General features: G+C 39.3%; 1 protein-coding gene and 2 non-coding genes across 3 annotated transcripts in view; all 3 read left to right on the top strand.

The window, feature by feature from the left end:
* Positions 1-15,504, top strand: part of TET1 (tet methylcytosine dioxygenase 1) — a 132,823-nt gene extending 117,319 nt beyond the window's left edge. Inside the window, exon 11 of the mRNA XM_046027684.1 lies at positions 5,882-15,504. Within this exon, the coding sequence (XP_045883640.1) occupies positions 5,882-6,894 (1,013 nt within the window). The 3' untranslated portion in view covers positions 6,895-15,504. The remainder of the gene's footprint in view (positions 1-5,881) is intronic.
* Positions 4,835-4,937, top strand: LOC123955853. The gene has a single exon (XR_006821397.1). It is a non-coding gene; the product is annotated as a U6 spliceosomal RNA (small nuclear RNA).
* TRNAK-CUU lies at positions 9,153-9,225 on the top strand. Its single transcript has one exon. It is a non-coding gene; the product is annotated as a tRNA-Lys (tRNA).
* Positions 15,505-23,312: the final 7,808 nt, after the last annotated feature.

Below are 23,312 nucleotides of genomic sequence, written 5' to 3' on the forward strand. Positions count from 1 at the left end.
ATCTTTGCTGCTGTCCTAGGCATGAGTCAATCTGGGGAAAAAAGAAAGAAAGGAAAAAAAGAACCCAGCCTGAGATCAGATATCAATTCAGTTGGATAATTATTCTTAAATCTCCTTGGTTTTTAATACAGGTTGGTTTAGAGTTCAAAATAAGATACTGCTTTCACATACGCAATTTCTCTGTACTTGCCAAAAGTCAGAGTCAACAAAAAAGCGGCCCCTCCGTATTTCTTGGTATTTTTTCTAGTTATGGTGTTTGTTTTTTGTTTTGTTTTGTTTTAAAAAAAACATGTTTTTATTATTTGTTCCCCATCTGTTTTGAAGCCGTACTCCTCCTTCTTGGCATATGTGATCGCTTCCTTGAAGCCTTCCTCAGTCAAGTTTAGCATCAATTTAAGTAAGGCAGTCTGCAGTATTACTGAGCACCCCTTTGTGTGGTTGGGGGTGTTGGAAATGTAGCGGTGAAAGATTAGAGGGAGTGCTGTGCAAGCCAACCAGTTGAATATGGTTGCTAGAGTCATTTGCTGAGAATGAGGAATTAGAGTCAAGGCCTCAAAGCAATGAAAATCATGAGTGAATTTTATTTGGAGAAATAGCATTCCAGGCAGAGTAAATGGCAAATGTAAAGATCAGGAGGGAAGAATTTGCCTGGAACACTTGAGGCAAGCAAGGAGGCCAGTGTGGCTGAAGCGGAGCATGAAATGGGAAGAGCAGGAAATAGATTAGAGGGGGAAGAGGGGTGTCTGAGCGGCTCTTCTCAGCTTCGTTGACTGCTGTTGAGGGAAAGGAACGTTATGGGGTATTTCAGAATCTAGGAGGACTGGGGCACCTGGCTGAGTCATTTGGTGGAGGATGTGACTCTTGATCTCAGGGTTTTCAGTTCAAGCCCACATTGGGTATAGAGATAACATAAAAATGAAATTTAAAAAAAAAGAAGAAGAACACAGAAGGACTATAACCTGACTGAAACCTAACATTCTACTTACTGGGTTGAAACCAAAAAACAGTAGGCAGAGAACAAACAGCAGGGTGATGGTATAGAGGCCATCCTAACAGCTCAGGAGAGAGGTGATGGAACTTGGACCAGATTGGCTAATGAGAAGAATGTGAGAAATGTCTGGTCTTGGATGTTTTCAAGGTAGAGTCAACAAGATGTCTCATAAATCTGGAATGTAGGCAAAAAAAGAAGTGTGAGTGTTTATCCTGATGTTGGTCTGAAGGACTTGGAAAGATGGGGAAATCACCAAAGGTCATGAGAAAAGGGGAGAAAGGGATAGATTTGGAAAGATACAGAGGGAAATCAGAAGCTCACTTTTGGACATGTCAGTTTCTTTCTTTCTTTCTTTCTTTCTTTTTAAGATTTTATTTATTTATTTGAGAGAGAGAGAGAGAGAGACCGAGAGAGAGCATGAGAGGGGAGAAGGTCAGAGGGAGAAGCAGACTCCCCATGGAGTTGGGAGCCTGATGTGAGACTCTATCCCAAGACTCCAGGATTATGACCTGAGCTGAAGGCAGTCACTTAACCAAATTAGCCACTCAGGTGCCCTGGACATGTCAATTTCAAGACACCTGTCAGACAACAGTTAATAAACAGTTGAATAAAAGTATAGTTCTGAGAAGAAATGTTGGCTCGAGGTATGATTTAGGAAGTCAGCTGCATAGAGATGGTGTTTAAAAGCCTGAGAGTGAATGAAATCACAGACACTAAAGGCACTAGAAGGACAAATCCTAGGAATTCCCAGTGTGCACAGGCTTCATAGATGAAGAACCAGCAAGAGAGACTTGGAAGGTCTGGTGAGGAAGGAGTGAAACCCCAAGACTGTAGGTAGTGTTTCAATCATGTCAAGTGCTGCTCTGTGTCAAGTAAGATGAGAATTGAAATTTCACCATGAGTTTTGTAGGCAACTTGAGCAGGATCAATACTGAAAATGAATGAAGTGGATTCACAGGGAAATGGGAAAGAGATGGAAAAATTCTTGTGGTTGTCAGTAAAGGGAATCAGTTGAATGCAGTGAAGTTTAAAGATACAAAGTGGATGAATTATTTAATGAATCCCACTTCCCTCTTATGTTCCTAATTTTAAACATTTTTTTTTATTTTTTAAATTATTTCTTAAATTTTATTTATTTATTTTAAAACAGCCTGTGGAGTCCAACATGAGGCTTGAACTCACGACCCTGAGATCAAGACCTGAGCTGAAACCAACAGTGGACATTTGACTGACTGAGCCACCCAGGCTGCCCCTAAAACTTTTTTTTTTTTTAAGATTTTATTTATTTATTTGACAGACAGAGATCACAAGTAGGCAGAGAGGCAGGGAGAGTGAGAGCGGGGAGGCAGGCTCCCTGCCAAGCAGAGAGCCCAATGCGGGGCTCGATCCCAGGACCCCGAGATCATGACCTGAGCCGAAGGCAGAGGCTCAACCCACTGAGCCACCCAGGTGCCCCAACATTTTTAATACATAATAATTCTTATTTCATCTATATCCTTATCCAGGCGCCACCCCTTCGAAATTTTTGATAACAAATTGCAGAAGTCAGGACACCTGGGTGGCTCAGTTGGTTAAGCCGCTGCCTTTGGCTCAGGTCATGATCCCAGGGTCCTGCGATCAAGTCCTGCATCAGGCTCCTTGCTCAGCAGGATGCCTGCTTCTCTCTCTGCCTCTGTCTGCCACTCTGACTGCTTGTGCTCTCTCTGACAAAGTAAGGGAAAAAAATGTTCAAACAAATTGCAGAAATCACATCATATTATCAATTACCTCATCAGTATGTGTCACTAAAAGATAAGGAATGTTAAGAACCACAAACAAATAAAATATTTTTGTTATTTTATTGGCAGTATTTATAGTTCATTATTATTTATAATTTATATTTCAGTACACATTAAATAGGGTTATTTTCCCCCAAATTAAATATGAGAATGCCTTTTTCTTTAAAGATTTTATTTATTTATTTGACAGAGAGAGATCACAAGTACGCGGAGAGCAGACAGAGAAACAGATGGAGAGAGAGAGAGACAGGCTCCCCGCCGAGCAGAGAGCCTGATGTGGGGCTCGATCCCAGGACCCTGAGACCATGACCTGAGCCGAAGGCAGGGGCTTAACCCACTGAGCCACCCAGGCGCCCCTGAAAATGCTTTTTTAAAGTCCTCAAATTGAGGCGTGCCTGGACGCTCAGTTGTTAAGAGTGTGCCTTTGGCTCAGGTCACGATCCCAGAGTCCTGGGATCAAGCCCCGCATCTGGCTCCCTGCTTTGTGGGAAGCCTGCTTCTCCCTCTCCCTCTCCCGCATCCACCGCTTGTGTTCCCTCTCTCTCTCTCTCTGCCAAATAAATAAATAAAATCTTTAAAAAAAAAAAAATTAAAAAAATTCCTCAAATTGAAACCAAATATCCTTAAATTGTCCCATCTTTGATCAGTAGAAACCCATCATGCTGGCTTCTGAACTTTTTTTGTCATGACCCCAATTGTTATTTAGAGTTTCCTTAGCTTCTGTTCCGACAAGATGTTCTAGGCTCATCTTATATAATCCTGCCCAGTATATAAATTCAGTCATCTCTCCATGGAGTCTAAAGAAAAAAATACACCTTAAATTTATACTGAAACTCCACATTAGAGTTACAGGGTATTCCTTAATCTTAATTTTTATTGTTGTTGTTGTTGCTGCTGCAAGGAGAGTTGGCTTATTTTGCTTATGGTAAGATGAGAGAAATGATGGTGCAGACATTTATATAATGCTAGGAAAGATTCAATAAATAGATAGTGATGAGGCAAGACAGAATTTTTGCTTGTTAGCTCCATTCACAAATACTTAGTTTGATTTATTTATAGATTCCCATGCCTAGTTCCATGCTGCCTGTAAACAGCATTCCCGTCATTTTCATCTTTTTGTCATTCCCTAATAGCATCTTCACAAGCTATGTTTTCAGTAATATATATCCTGTTAGTAGCCCTCTGCACAATACTTGGCTTGTAGCCGCTTGTCCTTTTATAATCTTAACCATAAGAATGTTTTTATTTTTTATCTTATTTTTTTTTAAGATTTTATTTATTGATTTATTTGAGAGAGAGAGGTAACAAGAGAGAGCACGAGCAGCAGGGAGAGGGAGAAGCAGGTTCCCTGCTGAGCTGGAAACCCGATGTGGGGCTCGATCCCAGGATCCTGGGATCACAACCTGAACCGAAGGCAGGCGCTTAACTGACTGAACCACCCAGGCACCCCCATAAGAGCTTCTTAAAATAGATTTATCCATTTCAATAAAAGACTCCTTACTTTTTTTATTCTCCCTCCCCTAACCCAAATCCCCCAAGACTCATTACTCTTTTATAATCTTTCCTCCACATGATTTATGTTCTGTTGACAACCTCTATAATAGATGTAACCACAGATTTCTTAATGTGCCACCCCTTGGGTTCCATGGACAACTTCTCTTAAAAAATGAGAACTGGCAGGGTGCCTGGGTTACGCAGTCGGTTAAGCTTCTGACTCTTCATTTCAACTCAGGTCATGATCTCAGCGTTGTGAGATCGAGCCCTACATAGGGCTCCTCACTGGGACTCGAGCCTCCTTAAGATTCTTTCTCCCTTTGCCTCCTCTCCCAACCCCCTAAAAAGAGAGAGAGAGAGAACTGAGGCACTTGGCTGGCTCAGTCAGTGGAGCCTGAGACTCTCCATCTCAAAGTTGAAAACCCACATTGGGGGGGGGGGTCTCTGCTCAGCAGGGAGCCTGCTTCCCCCCCCCCCCGCCTGCCTCTCTGCCTACTTGTGATCTCTCGCTCTATCAAATAATAAAGTCTTTTTTTTTAAGTAAAATAAAATAAAAGTGAGAATTATCTTGGTGTTGGCTTCAGCAGCACATATACTGAAAGTGGAACAACACAGAGAAGATTAGCATGGCCCCTGTGCAAGGATGACCTATTCCTGAAGTGTTCCATGTTGTATCTTATTTACTTTTAAAAAATTTACTTTTTTAAGCTTTTCATGTTTAAAATGAGAGAGAAATAATTATCCTGTCTCCAGGTTGTATTGCGTTATGTTAGTTTCAGGGGTACAATATATTACATGTGTTTGCTATAATATTGCTAGTTACTTTAAAACATGGCCACATTTTCTATTTCTGGTCCTAAAAATCTGCTGCTTTTGCTCATCCAGAAATTTTTTAGAACCTCAAAGCAGGAAGAATGTCCTCAAGAAAATGTTTCCATTTGATACGAGGTTTGTGTGGTTACGTCTGAACAGATTACCCACAATGGCCAAGGCGGTAATAAAGATCTTCATAATCAGTGAGAAAGAAACAAGGCTTATATGCACCTGGTCTTGAGGGCCACAAATGACTTATTTCCACTAAAATTTCTTAACGTGACTTCCCTTTGCCTAATAATTGAGTTTGCCAGTTATGCTGTTTTCTCGATAACTATTACTTTATTTTTACTTTTTTGAAAGTGAGATCATGCGATATCTAAAATGTATCTAAATATCTCTTTGGGTAGAAATACTGCTCTAAGTCATCATGTTATCCCCTGCACTGTGTTCCAATGTATGATTTTAACATTTAACTTCACTGCCAACTAGGTCATTTCTAATCTTACTGTTTCAAACAATGGACATCGTTCTGGCTAAATCTTTGTGCTTTTTTATATTATTTGCAAGGGGAGGAATTCTTTAGGGAAAATTGTTGGGTGAAAAAGCATACCAGACGCCATGCAATTTTTAATGCCTGCTTGTGTGTTTGACTTAAAGGCAAGAGAACAAAACTGGCCGACATTGTCTTCACCGATGTTTTGTTACATTATCCTCTGTATTTCTCTTTAAAATACTCCTTAAAGACAATTCCCAAAAGTAGTTTGTACTTATCTTCGCATTTGGTGTCCTTTTCTCTGTTTAGGGAATAAAACCGAAGCCTTGCAACTTGAAATAAAAAGTGAAACTGAACCCCATTTTATCTTCAAAGGTTCGGACAACACTAAAACCTACTCATTGACCCCATCCATTCCTCACCCATTGAAAGAGGCAAACATACCTCCAGGTTTCTCCTGGTCCCCTAAGACGGCCTCAGCCATCACAGCTCCTTGTAAGAGTGATGCGTCCGTTCCCTACGGGTTTTCAGAAAGAAGTAGCAATCCCCACTGCACGGTGCCTTCTGCGAGACACAGCGGTGCTAATGCAGCTGCGGGGGAATGCACTGGAATTGCACAGCCTGGCGAAGCGGTTTCTCTGTCCACGCTGCCCGCTCCCGTGGCAGACACCCTGGTTTATTCTGAGCCGCCCACTGGTCCGTCTGAACAGCCGCCTTCCAATCACCCAAGCCAGCAGCCCCCCTGCACCACCTGTCCCCATGACCTGGCGTCCTCTCTAGTGGAAGAAGACGAGCAGCATTCTGATGCCGACGAGCCTCTGTCCGACGACCCCCTGTCCGACGAACCCCTGTCCCCCGCGGAGGAGAAACTGCCCCACATCGATGAGTATTGGTCAGACAGCGAGCACATCTTCCTGGATGCCAACATCGGAGGGGTCGCCATAGCGCCTGCGCACGGCTCCGTTCTGATCGAGTGTGCGCGGCGGGAGCTGCACGCCACCACGCCCGTCGAGCACCCGAACCGGAATCACCCCACTCGCCTCTCACTTGTGTTCTACCAGCACAAAAACCTGAATAAGCCCCAACACGGTTTTGAACTAAACAAAATTAAGTTTGAGGCTAAAGAAGCTAAGAATAAGAAAATGAAGGCCTCAGAGCAGAAAGACCAGGCAGCTAATGAGGGTCCCGAACTGTCCCCTGAAGTTAATGAATTGAACCAAATTCCTTCTCATAAAGCGTTAACATTAACCCATGACAATATTGTCACCGTGTCCCCTTATGCTCTCACACATGTTGCAGGACCCTATAACCATTGGGTCTGAAGGCTTTTCTCCCCTTCTTAATGCCTTTGCTAGTGCAGTGTATTTTTTCAAGGTGCTGTTAAAAGAAAGTCATGTTGTCGTTTACGTATCTTCATCTCACCCATTTGAAGGCTGAGGTAAAAAACAAACAAAAAAAAATGGGGTGGGTATTTCTTAACTGTGACTATATTTTGACAATTGGTAGAAGGTGCACATTTTAAGCAAAAATAAAAGTTTTATAGTTTTAAATACATAAAGAAATGTTTTGGTTAGGCGTTAACCTTGATAGAATCACTCAGTTTGGTGCTTTAAATTAAGTCTGTTTACTATGAAACAAGAGTCATTTTTAGAGGATTTTAACAGGTTCATGTGCTATGATGTAAAATCAAGACACAGTGTTAACTCTACACAGCTCCTGGTGCTTACCCACATCAACAGTTAAAAATAAGCTGCATTATTATTTCATGGTGCCATCGTTCCAACATCTTCCAATCATTGCTAGAATATCGGCATATTCCTTTGAAATAAACCAATGAAATGTTTTCTCTCTCAAAGTATCTCTCCTGTATAAAGAATTCATTATTGTTAATAATGGTTGGAGGCTGTTCATAAATTGTAAATATATATTTTAAAAGCACTTTCTATTTTTAAAAGTAACTTGAAATAGTATAGTATAAGAATCTTATTGTCTATTGTTTGTGCATATTTGCATACAAGAGAAATCATTTATTCTTGCTGTGTAGAGTTCCATCTTGTTAACTGCAATATGTATTCTAATCATGTATATGGTTTTTTTTAATGTGTCCTTTCTCATGCAAATATTAGCTACTTATATAAAATAGTTAGAACATGCAAAAATCGTTAATTTTCTCTAAAATTGGGATTAGGAAGCATATCACCAATATCGATTAACATTTTATTTGGAACTAAGTAAGCGTGGTCTCTTCTGATTTATCAAGCAACAGTGGCCCTAATTTCACTTTCACCCCAGCTTTCTCAGTATACTCATGAGAGGTTTTTCCAAAAGGAGATGGGACATTGTAGGATTCAGAAGAGTCAAATGCTTCTAAAGTTTCAAGGTGATAAAATATAAAAATTAAGTAGCAAGAACCCGACCCATTCCAAATTGCCTTATTTGTTTTGGTACAGAATAAGAATAAAATTCCCATAGAAATCTTGTGAAAAAAATCCCCTATTGTCGTCACACATCCACACATCCCAAACAGTAGGAGTGGTAATCTAAGTATGGTGTTGCCCATTAAGAGCTAATCCAAAGTAGTTTATCTAAGCATATTAGTATTAGGGAAATAAAAATTCATCTTCTCTGGTATTTGCCTGTGTTCTAGGTAACAGGAAAATAAGCATTCCATTTAAGTTAGCCCTCCCGTATTTTTTCCCATTACTTATTGGCTCATTTTATAGCAAAACAAAAGGAATTGCCCAAACAAAATGTTCAGAGCAAGAAATTTCAATGAAATACTTGATTCTATTAAAATGCAGAGGTGCTATAACATTCAAAGTGTCAGATACCTTGGGAGTGTGGAAAACCTAAATAATGGTGCTTCTCCCTCGGAAATGCCATAGGAAGCCCACAACTGCTAACACTCAACAATTTTGGTGCAAAAGCAAACAGTTCCAGCAAGCTCTAAAGAAAAACTCATTGTAACTTATATTAAAATAATATATGGTGCAAAGTATCAGTTTCAAGCTTTTGACTAGTCCAACTAAAGGAATATGAAGGGATTGTATATAACAAATACCATTGGTAGACCATCATCTTGTACAAGTAGATTTCTGCTTCTTGAATATGTAAAATAGGGTGATTCATTGACTTGTTTTAGTATTTTGTGTGCCTTAGATTTGCGTTTTAAAACATGTATATTTTTGTGAGCCTAAGGTTTCTTATACATATAAGTATATAAATAAGTGATTGTTTATTATTTCAGCTGCTTTGATAAGATATCTACTAGTATTAGACTATCAGGAATACACCCTTGTGATATTTCGTTTTAGATATTAGGCCTTAGCTCCCACTAGAAATTCTCTCACCAGATTTAATGAATCAAGTTTTAAGACCCTTTATCCATCCACCCATCTTCCTTCCATTCAACACTTCCTGAATGTCTGCAGAATTTAAATATTAGCTTTGGTTTTTCTTTGAACTGCCACCCATGACACAGTACACGTGAAGAGTTGAAATCCTAAAAGATGCTTTGGTCCATGCTTTTCAAAGAAACAGCAAATTTCCTTCAAAAGAATCCATTGTTGGGAGGAGGGGTGCCTGGCTGGCTCAGTTGGTAGAGCATGTGACCCTTAATCTCAGGGTCGTGAGTTCGAGCCCCACATTGGGCATGGAATCTATTTAAAGCTGAAAACACAAAAAGAACAAAAACATCCGTTATAATATATCTGCAGCGGTTCAAGTCAGTGTCACTAACTTTGAAGTTTCTTAACAACTGAACTTGAAGCGGCAGTGTTACTTAGAGGAATCCTGGGATTTGTAAAGTTGGCTGCAGCTGCTCAAAGCCAGTTCATGAAAATGTTCCTTCTCAACTAGAATGTTTCCATTCCATTATTATAATTGGCACCATCAATGTCCTGCCTCAATTGATAACCCCATGGTGGGAGCCACATGTGATTCCCACTTTGTTGGAACTCTTCTTCATAAATTAACAAACAGTTTACCATCCCATTGTCTGCCCTGTGACTTTTTTCCTTTTTAAAAGCTCATGCTTATTCAGTGTTCTCCAGCATTGTGATTGTATGCTAGTGACACTGCTTTTAAGGAGCAAGGAAATAAATTTGTTTGAAATGACATTTTCACCAGAAAACTGGTCATCTAACATCATTTCTACACCTTCTATTATGTGTATCTGTAACGATCACCTCTTGTATTACCTGTTTTATACTACTCAAAATGAGTTTTTCAATATTCTGCCTTTGTTCATGGTATGATAATTGAATTAGTTGATACATGACCCCCAAGTTAACCCAACTGTCCATAATGTTACAAACTTCCTAACTACAATGAACTGCCTATTTTAGAAACCCACAAAATAATCACGCTGCCCTTCAAAATCCCATTTCTAACGGCTCTCAGAGCATGGTTGAAAAAATTTTTCTTCTGCTTTTCAGCCTCACCTACATCTTTCCAGTTCATCCACAAAGTACCAAATACATCATGTCATAGACCTAATTGCAATATATTATTGGAAAGTGAGGCTAGCTGAAAATGTATAGCTGTAGGTAAATTTTTGCAACACATTAGCAAAATGTTTGCAGCTTAACCTTCCAACATCTTTGTTATGCAATCTGCATGTGGATGAAATAATTTGTTAAATATAGAACTTCAACTAGATGAGATCCATAAGCAATTAGTTAAGACATAACCCCAATACATACTTAATTGAATGCATACCCTGTTCATACCAAGTAACCTACTTTCTAATGTTACTACTTCAGTGGACTCAGCTGATTATCATTTATTCCACAATAGCATGTATGAAAATAACCCTAAACTACTTAAGTTTACTCTTTGAAACAGATTCAATTGAGATTTTTTTTTATCTGGGACAAGGTTTTGACATTGCATGACAACTTCCACCAATAGTGGGCACAGGATTTCCTTCAAATGTGCCTAGTAAATCCGTAGCTGTCATATGACTTTTTAATAATATATAGCTACCTTCTATTTCACAACTTCTTGATGCATGGAAATTTCTTTTTTGTCTAGAGTTAGTACAACTGTGAATTTTGGTCTTCTGTAAAAATTTATGACGAGAATTGTGAAATAATATGGTAGTGGCCTCTCACAACTCTAGAACTCACACCTTAGAAGTCACACAGTTCAATCACTGGGGCCCAGAGAGCAGTTGTTAATGTCAATGTGTACTTACGTTTATAATGAGAGTTGAAACTATCAAGTGGAGGCCATTTCGTGTTTAAGAGAACTGGAGGAAACAAACTTGATTTGCTCACACAGAGCGTATCTTATCACTGGGAATTAACCTGATTGTGGTACAAGTAAAAAATCAAAATGGCTTTTTATTTTTTCTGTTGGGTTTCGTTGTTCTTTTCTGAGAGATTCAGGAAAACAAGACAAGTGAAATTGAATCAAGATTCCCCTGCCTGCAGAGTTTTGTGGGCCTTGTGTGGGAAATCTAGCTGACTTTTACCTATGACGCTGTCCTGTTAACTCATCCAACAAAATGTGGCAATAGTCTTATTTGCGATTTCAATAAAGAAATACCAAGTACTTATATAGTACAGGCTTTTATTTCCCCTGATACAAGTATTAGGCATATACAAGGAGTTAGAAAAAATTGAGTGGCTGAAAGAATTGGGGAAAAATACCAATTTTATATATTACCTATGGTTGTACAGTCTATTCCCACCTCTTGCCAAGTTGGCCTCACAATGAAGTCTAATTCACTTTGATGTGATTGTCTACATGTATTAGAATACTGTTTTATTGTGCACAGCTCCGAAACTTGCCCAGAAGTGTATTGAACTTGTAACTTCAACATCAACAGTAAGGCACCCTCAACCAGGTGATAGAATGAGTGCCCCGATTCCTAAAGAGTCTGGATTTACCCAGAGCAAATTGTGCTTGGCATTGTGCTTTCATCTAACAGATTTAGAGAATGAGGCCATTCATAGCTCTGGAATGCAAGCCAGAGAATCAGTGTGTCAGAAGCTAAATTTGTGCATTTTCTTAAGAGTGTATTGAGATTTATTGGCTTTTTTTCCCTTTTCTCATTTATAAAATAGTCTAAGTTACTCTGTTCATTTTGGAGATGGTAAAATTGGCTTTTATGCAAGAAGACATCACTCTTTTTGTCCACATTGAACACTAGAAACTTGAATTCTCTGCATTCCAGTATATCTGGATGTCTGTTTCAGTCCCTGTTCTTTCTGGGCACCCAATCAAATACCATTGTTTGCTTCAAAAGGCATAAATTTTATTTCTTCGAATAATGCAAAGGTTTTCCTTACTTGGCCACTTGTCATGTTCACTTCTCCTTTAAGGGCCCCACAATGTGTTTCTCTATTGATAGTATGCAACATTTAATTTTTCTGGCTTTAGAAGTACAATACTCATCTCTGCATTGTTGGCTATAGTTTTCCGATCCCTACTGTGATATCCATGATCTGCATGGGTCACAAGTTTTTCTTGTTTCTTCATGTCCCCTATAATTAAAGCAATACTTGGTCTAAGGTAGGAATGTTATTATCAGATGTTAAACACATTACCTGATTTAACTGATCTATGTTTGAATGCAACTTGGGAAGCCCTTGTTTAAGAATATAAACCTAGTTTTCCTAAAAATAGAAATTTTGTCGCTAGCAGCTGTTATGAAAGGCATTCTTTCTTGTCTTGTTCATCAGAAAAATATATCACAGCTGTCAGAAGCATGTTCACTTTTGGAGAAACAGTACTAAAAAGTAATTTTGTTTGGTCTTCATTTAGCTAAGTATAAACTTAATATCTTTGACCAGAATTTCTGCTTGTTATTATTTTTCTTTTTTCATTTTACTGAAGCTATGATGTCACTAAGTGTACTTTTCTTGCTTTTTACAGTTTTTGATCCTTTCCTCTGATTTTCTTTAAATTAAAACTGTTGCTTCCCCTCTCTGTTCTCCCTCCATTCCCCACGTCCTCTACACAAATACACATGGTTCATATTAAGAAGAGCAGTGATCTTGGTCAAGTTGTCTTTTTCCTGTTTTCTAAAGTCATGTTTCACAAATCCTTTATGGAATAATACCAAAAAGGATCATGATCTTTTATGTGGTCATTTCCTGTTAGAGGCAAATTCAATTTTTAGGAAGAGATAGTGGTCACAAGGCCCAGTTAGCATCCACTTCTCTTTAACAATCCCAATAATATTTGTTCTGTTCTGTTTTGTTGCGTTTTAAATCCCAACAATATCTGACTCTCAACATGTTTATTAGTGTTTGAGTGTTTTGCAGAAACTTACATTAGAAGTTAAATGTTCTAGCACTGTTTCTATATAGCTTTGTAATTTCTGTATGACTCATCATACTAATTATAAGTTGTCTGACCAGTGGTTTTGAATTAATGACAGGTCTGATTTATACAGTAGACAATATTTTCTTTTCACATGTTTTATCTCCCAGCCTAGTTTTGTGCATGGTATTTACTTCCCAGTGTAAATTTACCCCTTTGGAATTTGGGTTTTGGCAATAATAGGAACTATTCTCTAATCTGCATGAGAAAGGTTTAAAAAGAATGAACGGAAAGTAACTTAAGGAATTCTTAAAGATGGGATAAATCAGTTATCAGGAGTCATGAGTGTAACAGGGCGAAGTTCAGGGGCAAGAAGGAGGGAGAATTGTGTTCCTATCAGCAATCTGCAGGTTCACTCCACCAGCCCAACACCAAAACATACTTTAATAGCTCTTCTCCCCACCCCATGACAGTTTTATGTGAAAAATAGCAGCTCAAAATGAGAAACCATTGTGAATGCAAATATGGTAGTAAGAAAAATTATAATCCCGGTACTTTAAATAATAATGTTGTAGCTTATCAAACTGCTTTACTGTGTGTTCTTTTTCTTCCCAACACTGAAGGTTGGACAGATGTCCAAATGTTCCCATCTTACTGGTGATGGGAACCTGCAGATTGGCAAGAAGAGCAAATGCCATGCTCCCAAGTCATAGAGCAGGTCAACCCATCTGAGACCAAACCATTTCAAAGCCGCAGACTGCTGAAGGCATCTCTGCACCATAAGCTATGACTTAGAGAGTGTTATTGAGTAGAAATTTTGTCAGATCTAACCTAAGAATAATGTAAAACCTACTTATTGTATACAAAACATTCTTCTGAAGTATTTTGTTTCCACTATTTATTTAGCGGGTAGATTTTTTTTATGGATACTTTGGAAGGTCTCCCCAAATTCCCAAGACTTCTGCATTTTAGGATTGAGATTAATGAAGCTTTAGTTTTTCCCTGTAAATAAACTTTTCAATAAAGAATATCCCTGTACTATTAAAACAAAGGGAAACCTCAATGATATTTGTCTTAAAAATAACTATTTTTAAAAAGACTGAGATCACCAACTCATAATCCAAGTTTAACGTATTTGTTATATTGAAATGCAGGTTTCTAGAAGGGAATGTGCTGAGTAAGCTATTTTAGTTCCCAGGTGCTCATGGTAAAAATGTAGACTTGTTGGCATCTCAAAAAAATAGTACTGTCTCCCACTTATTTAAATTTGTTTTGTTTTGTGTTTTGTTCCACTTTGTTTACACATACCTTTGCCCAGAGAGTTAAGAAAAATAATGAGATGTATTTGTAAAGTTTTTGGTAAGCTCTTTATAAAGAGATGGGATATTTTATGCTGTTCCATCAGTACATTATGGGTTGCTAACGAAAAACCCAAACTTCCCTAAATAGTCAAATAAATCCGTTTTTGGTGATTTGGTTCAGTAACTGCCCATCCTCACTACGGCCTCTTTGTGATATTATAAAATGGCTGGCCACATAGGACTTTACAAAAACAGCTCTTAAAAACAACAAAACAAAAAAGACTAAATATTTTTTATTAATAGGTATGGTCTTTTTTTTTTTCAAACTTCTATAACAGGTGCTTTAAGAGAAATATTTTTCCAGAAATGGTTTTATAGTAAAAAAAGGGGGGGCAGCTTTTGCATTGTGATGTATGGGTGGATAGTCATCTTTGAGTTACTTTCTTAGTAAGTGAAGTGTTCCCTGAAGAGAAACTCCTAAAACTACTCGACAGAAAGAAAAGCATTAGCTTCTAGTTTTTTTCATTTTCTCTTGTGTTATATGGTGACCTACCAAGTGGATTCATGTGCATATCAATACTTTGGCTCAAAGAAGACTGAATGCTTTTCAATAGTGGGAGTAAAATATTCACAGAATCTTCATCATGGGGAAATAGAGCAGTGCTGACTTTCCATAGACAATACCAATTTCACAAGTTAATATTCCTGTCTCTAGGTGACTTTGTCTCTCCTTAGGGTATATTTACTATTTATTTTGTACCTTTGATTTTTAGCTTTCGGGGATTATTTTTACCTATTGCAGTCCTACTGTATGAAATATCCCATATAAGGAAATAAGATAGTAAGGAAAAGATTTTAAAACTCCACAAAATCTGGTTTGGGTTCTTACTATATGGGAGAAACAAGTTTAAAGAAAAAGCACTTCACCATGCAGAAGGGAAAGATAGAATCTTAATTATGATGATTTCAATTCAGGATCAACATAGAGTGCTCTGCATACAAGGGAACACTTACTAGCAGTACTTGAAGACTTGTGAGTTGGAATTGCATGTTACTTGAAAGACCTAATTAAGCTAAATTTTGGTGCACAGCAGTTGTACATGATTTCATGTTTATGTAGCAAAATGCATTGAAATGTACTAGTATTGAAACATACATGTAAAGATAGTTGTGGAAATTGTCTATTATATTTTCCTTGTGTGTCTCATTTATTTAGAGCACAAAGTTTCTTTTTTTTAAGTGTTCTAACTGAATAAGGCTAAATGAATACTGTAATTGAAATTATATTTTAAATCTTTGTCATGAGTTTTTAAAAAAAATATTGCAAATTGTATCATTCCTGATTACACAGAACTTTGTGGGTGGTTTTAAATAAATTTTATACTTCTATTTTGCACCTGGTAGTCTAATTTTTCTTTCCTCTTCAAAAGAATATTTTAAAACTTTAATATCCAGTAAAAATCATACATTTTTAACCATAAAGGACTATAAGATTTAGTGTTTGGATATGTCCAATTATGTGGGTTATGTTTAACACAAAGTCAAGAGGACTACATTTATGGAATCCTTACTTTTTGTTTTGTTTTGTTTTGGAGTTTTTTTTTTGTTTGTTTGTTTGCTTTGTTTTTTTAAGTAGGCTCCATGCCCAACGGGGCTTAAACTTACGAAGCTGAGACAGAGAATCGCATGTTCTACTGACTGAGCCAGCCAGGTGCCCCTATAGAATCCTTATTGTGTACCAAACCCTTATATTTTATATAAATTATTTAACTTCCACAGTGATGCTATTCGGTAAGGACTCTTCAACCCCATTTTGCAGATTAATTCTGAAGCTTAAATGTGGCTAAGATCATACCCCTAGTAATTGGCAGAGCTTTAAATCAATTTGGATCTAGACTGACTCATGCCCTCCCTTGGGTTTTTTATTATTTTAACAAACTTAATCCTGAACACAGTATGTTAACAGTATTTTAAAGTTGACATCCTAATGTATTTACTAGAACCCGAGGTGAAAAAAAATAAGCTGATATTACAGCAAATATCACGAACTAATAAGTTACTTAAATATATCTATGGGGCGCCAGGTTGGCTCAGTCATTGGGGGTCTGCCTTCAGCTCAGGTCTTGATCCCAGCCCCATATCGGGCTCCCCACTCTGTGGCAAGCCTGCTTCTCCTTCTCCCACTCCCCCTGCTCGTGTTCCCTCTCTCGCTGTGTCTCTCTCTGTCAAATAGATAATTAAAATCTTAAAAAAAAAATTTTCATCTAATCTAGGGCGCCTGGGTGGCTCAGTCGTTAAGCATCTGCCTTCGGCTTGGGTCATGATCCCAGGGTCATGGGATGGAGCCCAACATTGGGCTCCCTGCTCAGCTGGAGGCCTGCTTCTCCCTCTCGTACTCCCCTGCTCGTGTTCCTTCTCTCGCTGTGTCTCTCTCTGTCAAATAAATAAATAAAATCTTTTAAAAAAATAAAATAAGGGGCGCCTGGGTGGCTCAGTGGTTTAAGCCTCTGCCTTCGGCTCAGGTCATGGTCTCGGGGTCCTGGGATCGAGCCCCTCATCGGGCTCTCTGCTCGGTGGGGAACCTGTTTCTCCCTCTCTCTCTGCCTGCCTCTCTGCCTACTTGTGACCTCTCTCTGTCAAATAAATGAATAAAATATTTTAAAAAAATAAAATAAAAGTTGATTGATTGATTGATTGATGTAATCTGAAGCGCAACTCCCCTGCTATAGCATCTGGTACTACTCTTCCTTCTAGTAATGGAAACAACTCCACCTCCTGACCAGATCTCCTCAGGTTTAGCAAGGCCACTGGAGATTACATTTCCACCTTTTTCCTGACTGATTAAAAGGGAGATCTGCAAGTTAGGCTGACCTTACAGACATGGGCAACACGCTAGGTAATGCCAGAACAGCAAATAGAAGGAATTGGGTCCCTGGATGACCTACTCCCCTGACCCACCTATCAAATTTGTTTTTACACAAGAGAAAAAGAAGTATTCTTTTTTTTTTAATATTTAATTTATTTATTTAAGAGAGAGAATGAGAGAGAGCGCATGAGAGGGGAGAGGTCTGAGGGAGAAGCTAACTCCCTGACGAGCAGGGAGCTGAATGTGGGACTTGATCCTGGGATTCTAGGATCATGACCTGAGCTGAAGGCAGTTGCTTAACCAACTGAGCCACCCAGGTGCCCCAAGAAGTATTCTTTTCTATGATTTTGCTCCCTGCTAAACAGCTCCGCGAATATCCTAACTAAATATCCATCCTAATAGACAACTATCGTGTGTTGTTTTGTTTTTTATCTTCAGGCCAAATACACAGTTCCTTCCCTCTAGTGATACGGTTTCTAGATTATTTATCTTAATGATCTCTAGACAAAAGCCTGTGTATGTATTTATTTATTTAAGTTGGCTCCGTGGGATGCTTAACCCACTGAGCCACCCAGGTGCCCCATGTAATCTTTTAAAAGCAGAGCTCAGGGGCACCTGGGTGGCTCAGTGGGTTAAAGCCTCTGCCTTCGGCTCAGGTCATGATCTCAGGGTCCTGGGATTGAGCCCCGCATCGGGCTCTCTGCTCAGCGGGGAGCCTGCTTCCTCCTCTCTCTCTCTGCCTGCCTCTCTGCCTACTTGTGATTTCTGTCAAATAAATAAATAAAATCTTTAAATAAATAAATAAAAGCAGAGCTCAGGGGTACTTGGGTGGCTCAATGGGTTGAGAGACCAACGTTTTGTTTTGTTGTTTTGTTTTGTTTCTATTCATTTGAGAAAGACAGAGAGTGAGTGAGAGCTCCAGCAGGGGGGCATGTCAGAGGGAGAAGGAGAAGCAGACTCCCTGCTGAGCAGGGGCCCAGAACTCCATCCCAGGACCCCACAATCATGACCTGAGCCAAAGACAGATGCTCAACCAACTGAGCCACCCAGGTGCCTGAAGAGACCAACGCTTGATCTTAGCTCAGGTTTTGATCTCACGGTCATGAGTTTGAGCCCTCAGTGTGGTCTGCTTGAGTTTCTCCACCTCCCTCTGCCCCTCTTCCTACCTTGAACAATCTCTCTCTCTCTCAAATAAATTAATAAACCTTTAAAAAATAATAAAAGAAAAATGAAAAGAAAAATAAAAACAGATCATGATGTTTCCTTGCTTGAAAGACCTCTATGGCTTCCCATTGCACTTAGTATGAAACCATACTCCTTACTTAGTCTGCAAAGTTCTGGGGAATCCAGCCCCTGCCAGCCTGTCTGCTCTCATTCACCATGCTCCAGCCACCTCAAGCTACCATTCCTTGAACAGGCCAAAGTCTTTTGACTCAAACCCTTTGCACTTGCTGCTTGATCCTACCTTCAGTTTCTCATATGGCTGGCTCCTTCCCATTGTTCTTGTATCAGCTTCAGTGTCTTATCTTTTTCTTTTTTATACCTTCAGAGATACCAACATTGACCTATCTATTTATTTTCCAAGTGTTTATTTAAATTCTAGTTGGTAGGATGCCTGGGTGGCATAGTTGGTTTAGCACCCAACTCTTGGTTTCCAAACGGGTCGTGATCTCAGGGTTGCGAGATCAAGCCCCATGTGGGTACTGTGCTCACACAGAATTTGCTTGTGTTTTTCTCTCCCACTCCCTCTTCCCCTTCCCCCTGCTTTCTCTTTCTCCCTAAAGATGATATGAATGAATGAATGAATAAATGAATGAGCAAATAAATTCTGGTTTAGTTAACATATAGTGCTCAGTTCCTTGACCTTATCTGGGCAACTTTTCTCCTCGTCACCAGAGCCTCCTTCTTCCAGTCACAGAATGGAATATACCATCGCTTCCCAAATCATTAGCTCAAATACGTCATATCATGACCTCAGCTTCCTATCTGTGCTGTTTGTCCCACCAGCTGTTTCCACAGCACTTTGTCTACATCCCTGGAGCATCCGTTGAGCCTACTTCCTATGCAATGTTTCCTTCTCTGGCTTCTTTCCTGATTTCAGTCATTCTCTGGCCAACTCTACATTCTCTTTCTAATAAGCCCTTTCTGGAAGTTTAAAAAAAATTTTTTTGGCCAAAGATCAAGGAAAATCCCTTCTCTTTGCCAGGCACAAGATTTGCTACCAGGCTATTTTATAAGACTGTGAATGAAAAGGTCAGAATTTTTAAGAGACAGACATTGTTCAAAAACATTTTTCAAACAAGATTTTAATTTTCTTTAAAACATTTTTTAAAGGTTTGTTTGTTTGTTTTAGTAATCTCTATCCCCAGTGGGGGACTAGAACTCATGGCCCCAAGACCAAGCATCAGGCACCATTTAACAGTTATGTTTATTGAGAAATAATTTACATGAAGCAGAATTCTCCCTTTACATGAGTTCTCTGAGTTTTTTTTTAAAGATTTTATTTATTTGATATATATAGAGAGAGATCACAAGTAGATAGAGAGGCAAGTAGAGAGAGAGGGGGAAGCAGGCTCCCCGCTGAGCAGAGAGACCGATGTGGGGCTCGATCCCAGGACCCTGAGATCATGACCTGAGCCGAAGGCAGAGGCTTAACCCACTGAGCCACCCAGGCACCCGGAGTTCTCTGAGTTTTGACAAACATATATAGTCCTGCAACCACCACAATAATCAAGACATAGAACACCTCTGTCCAACAGAAAACCACTACATTTTTAATTAAAATTTTGGTAGGATAGCCACATTTTAAAAAGTAAATAAAAAAAAGTAAATTAAAAACAATAAAAAGGAGGGGCACCTGGGTGGCTCAGTGGGTTAAGCCTCTACCTTGGGCTCAGGTCATGATCTCAGGGTCCTGGGATTGAGCCCTGCATTGGTCTCTCTGCTCATTGGGGACCTATTTCTCCCTCTCTCTCTGCCTGCCTCTCTGCCTACTTGTGATCTCTGTCTGTCAAATAAATAAATAAAATCTTAAAAAATAAAAATAAAAAGGAAAAAAGAGAGGCACCTGGATGGCTCAATCAGTTCAGCATCTGCCTTCTGCTCAGATCATGATATTAGGGTCCCTGCTCAGAAGCAGCAGGTCTGATTCTCCCTCTTCTTCTGCCCTTCTCCCCGCTTGTGTGCGTTCTCTCTCTTTCTCTCTCTCTGAAATAAATAAATAAAATAAAATAAAATATAAAGTAAAAAAGAGTTAAGAAATTATTGTAATTGTATATTTTAACTAAATATGCCCAAAATAATATCATTTTATTTTATTTTTAAAGATTTTATTTATTTGACAGAGACACAGAAAGAGAGGGAACACAAGCAGGGGGAGTGGGAGAGGGAAAAGCAGGCTTCCCGTTGAGTAGAGAGCCCGATGTGAGACTCAATCCCAGGACACCCAGATCATGACCTGAGCCAAAGGCAGCCGTTTAATGATTGAGCCACCCAGGCTCCCCTCATTTTTTTTTTAAGATTTATTAATTTTTTTGAGACAGAGCGTGTGCACATACAAGAGCAGGGGCCTGGAGAGGGACTCCTCAGGCAGAATCTCGGTTGAGTGAAGACCTGACTTAGGGCTTGATCCCAGGACCCTGAGATCATGACTTGAGCTGAAATCAAGAATCAGCCATTTAACTGACTGACCTACCCAGGTGCTCCCCAAAATAGTATCATTCTAATAGTAATGATGAAGTTTTTTGCATTAAGTCTTTGAAATTTAGTGTGTATTTTATACATATATGTAGTATATCTCCATTCAGAAGTTAAATTTTCATATGAAATACTTGATCTGCTTCATCAAATTTACTTGAAAAAGTAGATATGCATACCAGAGTTATTCTAAACATACTTTTTAAAAAAAAAGATTTTATTTATTTAACAGAGAGAGATCACAAGCCGACAGAGAGGCAGGCAGAACAAGAGGGAGAAGCTTCACTGAGGTGAAGCTCAATCCCAGGACCCTGAGATCATGACCTGAGCCCAAGGCAGAGGCTTAACTTACTGAGCCACCCAGGTGCCCCTCTAAACATACTTTAAAGGTTTCCAATAATTGAATCAATGATCAATTTTTAAATTTAAATTTTTGTTAACTAAAATTAAATACAACCGGGGTACCTGGATTGTTCTGTCTATAGAGCATGCCACTCTTGATTTTGGAGTTCTAAGTTCAAGCCCCATGTCGGGTGTAGAGCTTACTTTAAAAAAGAAAATTTTTAAAATTAAATACAACTAAAAGTTCAGTTCGTTTCTTGCACTAGTCACAATTCAAGTACTCAGTAGCCACTGTGGTTAGTGCCTACTATATCAGATGGCTCAGATTACAACACATTTCCAATAGCCCCCAGATTCCCTAGTATCCTTTGTAGTCAGATTGCCTCCTCCCCAGATGGGTGCTCCTGGCAATGGCTGGTCAGATTTCTTTCCTTAGTTTTTTTGCCTTTCTCAGAATATTAATGAGAATAAAATAGCTAGCTTGGACCATTTACCATAATGCTTTTGAGATTCACCCTTGTTAAGACTGTATTTTCTGGGGTGCCTGGGTAGCTCAGTCTTAGGCGTCTGCCTTTGGCTCAGGTCATGATCCCAGGGTCATGAGATGGAGCCCCATATTGGGCTTCCTGCTCAGTGGGAAGCCTGCTTCTCCCTCTCCCACTCCCCCTGCTTGTGCTCCCTCTGTCACTGTGTCTCCCTCTGTCAAATAAATAAAATCTTAAAAAAAAAATACTGTATTTTCTACTAGAGATAAGCTTAAAGCATAATCAGATGTTATCCACACTAGTTGCCCAGCCCTCTAGTAATGAAGTTGCTCTCCTTGAACTGTTTCACGTATCTGAGCAGAAATAGAATAGATTATAACAGTTTACTATATGCCAACACTGTTCTAAGTGCTTCCTTCTAAACCACTGCATGTCTAATAGTTATGTAATCCTCAATCAAGAAATAAGCACAGGAGAGGTAACTGGACTGCCCAGCATTAACACAGCTGTTAGGAGAAGGAGCCAGATTTGAACCGAGGCAGTTTGGTCCCACAGTCCATACTCTTAACTTCTGCTTCCAACCATCCCTGCCCCATCTCGGGTGATTTAGAATAAATGAGCTCCTCTATGAGATGATTTGGTCACTATCTTTTCATTTTGTGATGGCCATCGTCCTTTATGCTCAGGAATGGTAATGATAAGCAACGTTCCTTTCTTTTTGGAACTCTGAAAGATGGGTTTAGATTATTATATTAGATTATTGTATTATTATAATATCAGACTATTATTATAATATTAGATTATTATATTCTTTTAAAAAATATTTTATTTATTTATTTGACAGACAGAGATCACAAGTAGGCAGAGAGGCAGGCAGAGAGAGAGAAAGGGAAGCACACTCCCTGCTGAGCAGAGAGCCCGATGTGGGGCTCGATCCCAGCACCATGACCTGAGCTGAAGGCAGAGGCTTTAACCCACTGAGCCACCCAGGTGCCCCTAGATTATTATATTCTGTTAAAGATCATTTAACAGAATAATACAAGGTTGTGAGCACACCAAAATTATCATGACCTAGTACATAATATAAAGTACAAGGAAAACGTTATGTTTTTGTTCTCTTTCTTTAGTTATCACCTAGAAATAATTTCACGAAAATGGATCAGCCTCGGCCTTGCTTACCTAGTGTCAGGTTATTAATTCCATGTGTTCCTAGGTGAAGAAAGCAGAGTCATATGGCCTGTGGCCAAGAGGCCTTTCTTCCTGAAGCTGGATTATGCAAAGGTCCCCTGGCAAGCGGTCCGAATCCCCACTCTCCCAGTCACATAGTCACAATTACCAGCATCAATGAGGCCTATAACACTGTTTTTCTAAACCGTCCAATCCGTGTCCACCTTTGAACCCTGTTTCTTCTCAATTACTGACTGCTTTTGTCCTAAGAGAAGTCGAAGCCACAGACAGAAAATCCTCTCCTTTTCCCAGCTGCAGTCTAGCAATCTCCCTCCACCTGCACCCATCTTCCGCTTTCCATCACGGTGAAGGAAACGTCCTTCCTCCAGTCAAAGATTAATCCCTTTCTGTGCACACTGGCTTCTGTCCCAGTTCTCAAGGACTGCTAGTTCTTCAGGAGACGGTTATTTCTTCTTTCCCTGTAACTTCAATTTCAATATTGGATCCTCCCGAGCAGTATTTAAATACATTCTAGGGGCGCCTGGGTGGCTCAATGGGTTAAAGCCTCTGCCTTGGGCTCAGGTCATCATCTCAGAGTCCTGGGATCAGGC

The sequence above is a fragment of the Meles meles genome, chromosome 13 (assembly GCF_922984935.1).
Source record: "Meles meles chromosome 13, mMelMel3.1 paternal haplotype, whole genome shotgun sequence".
NCBI lineage: Eukaryota > Metazoa > Chordata > Mammalia > Carnivora > Mustelidae > Meles > Meles meles.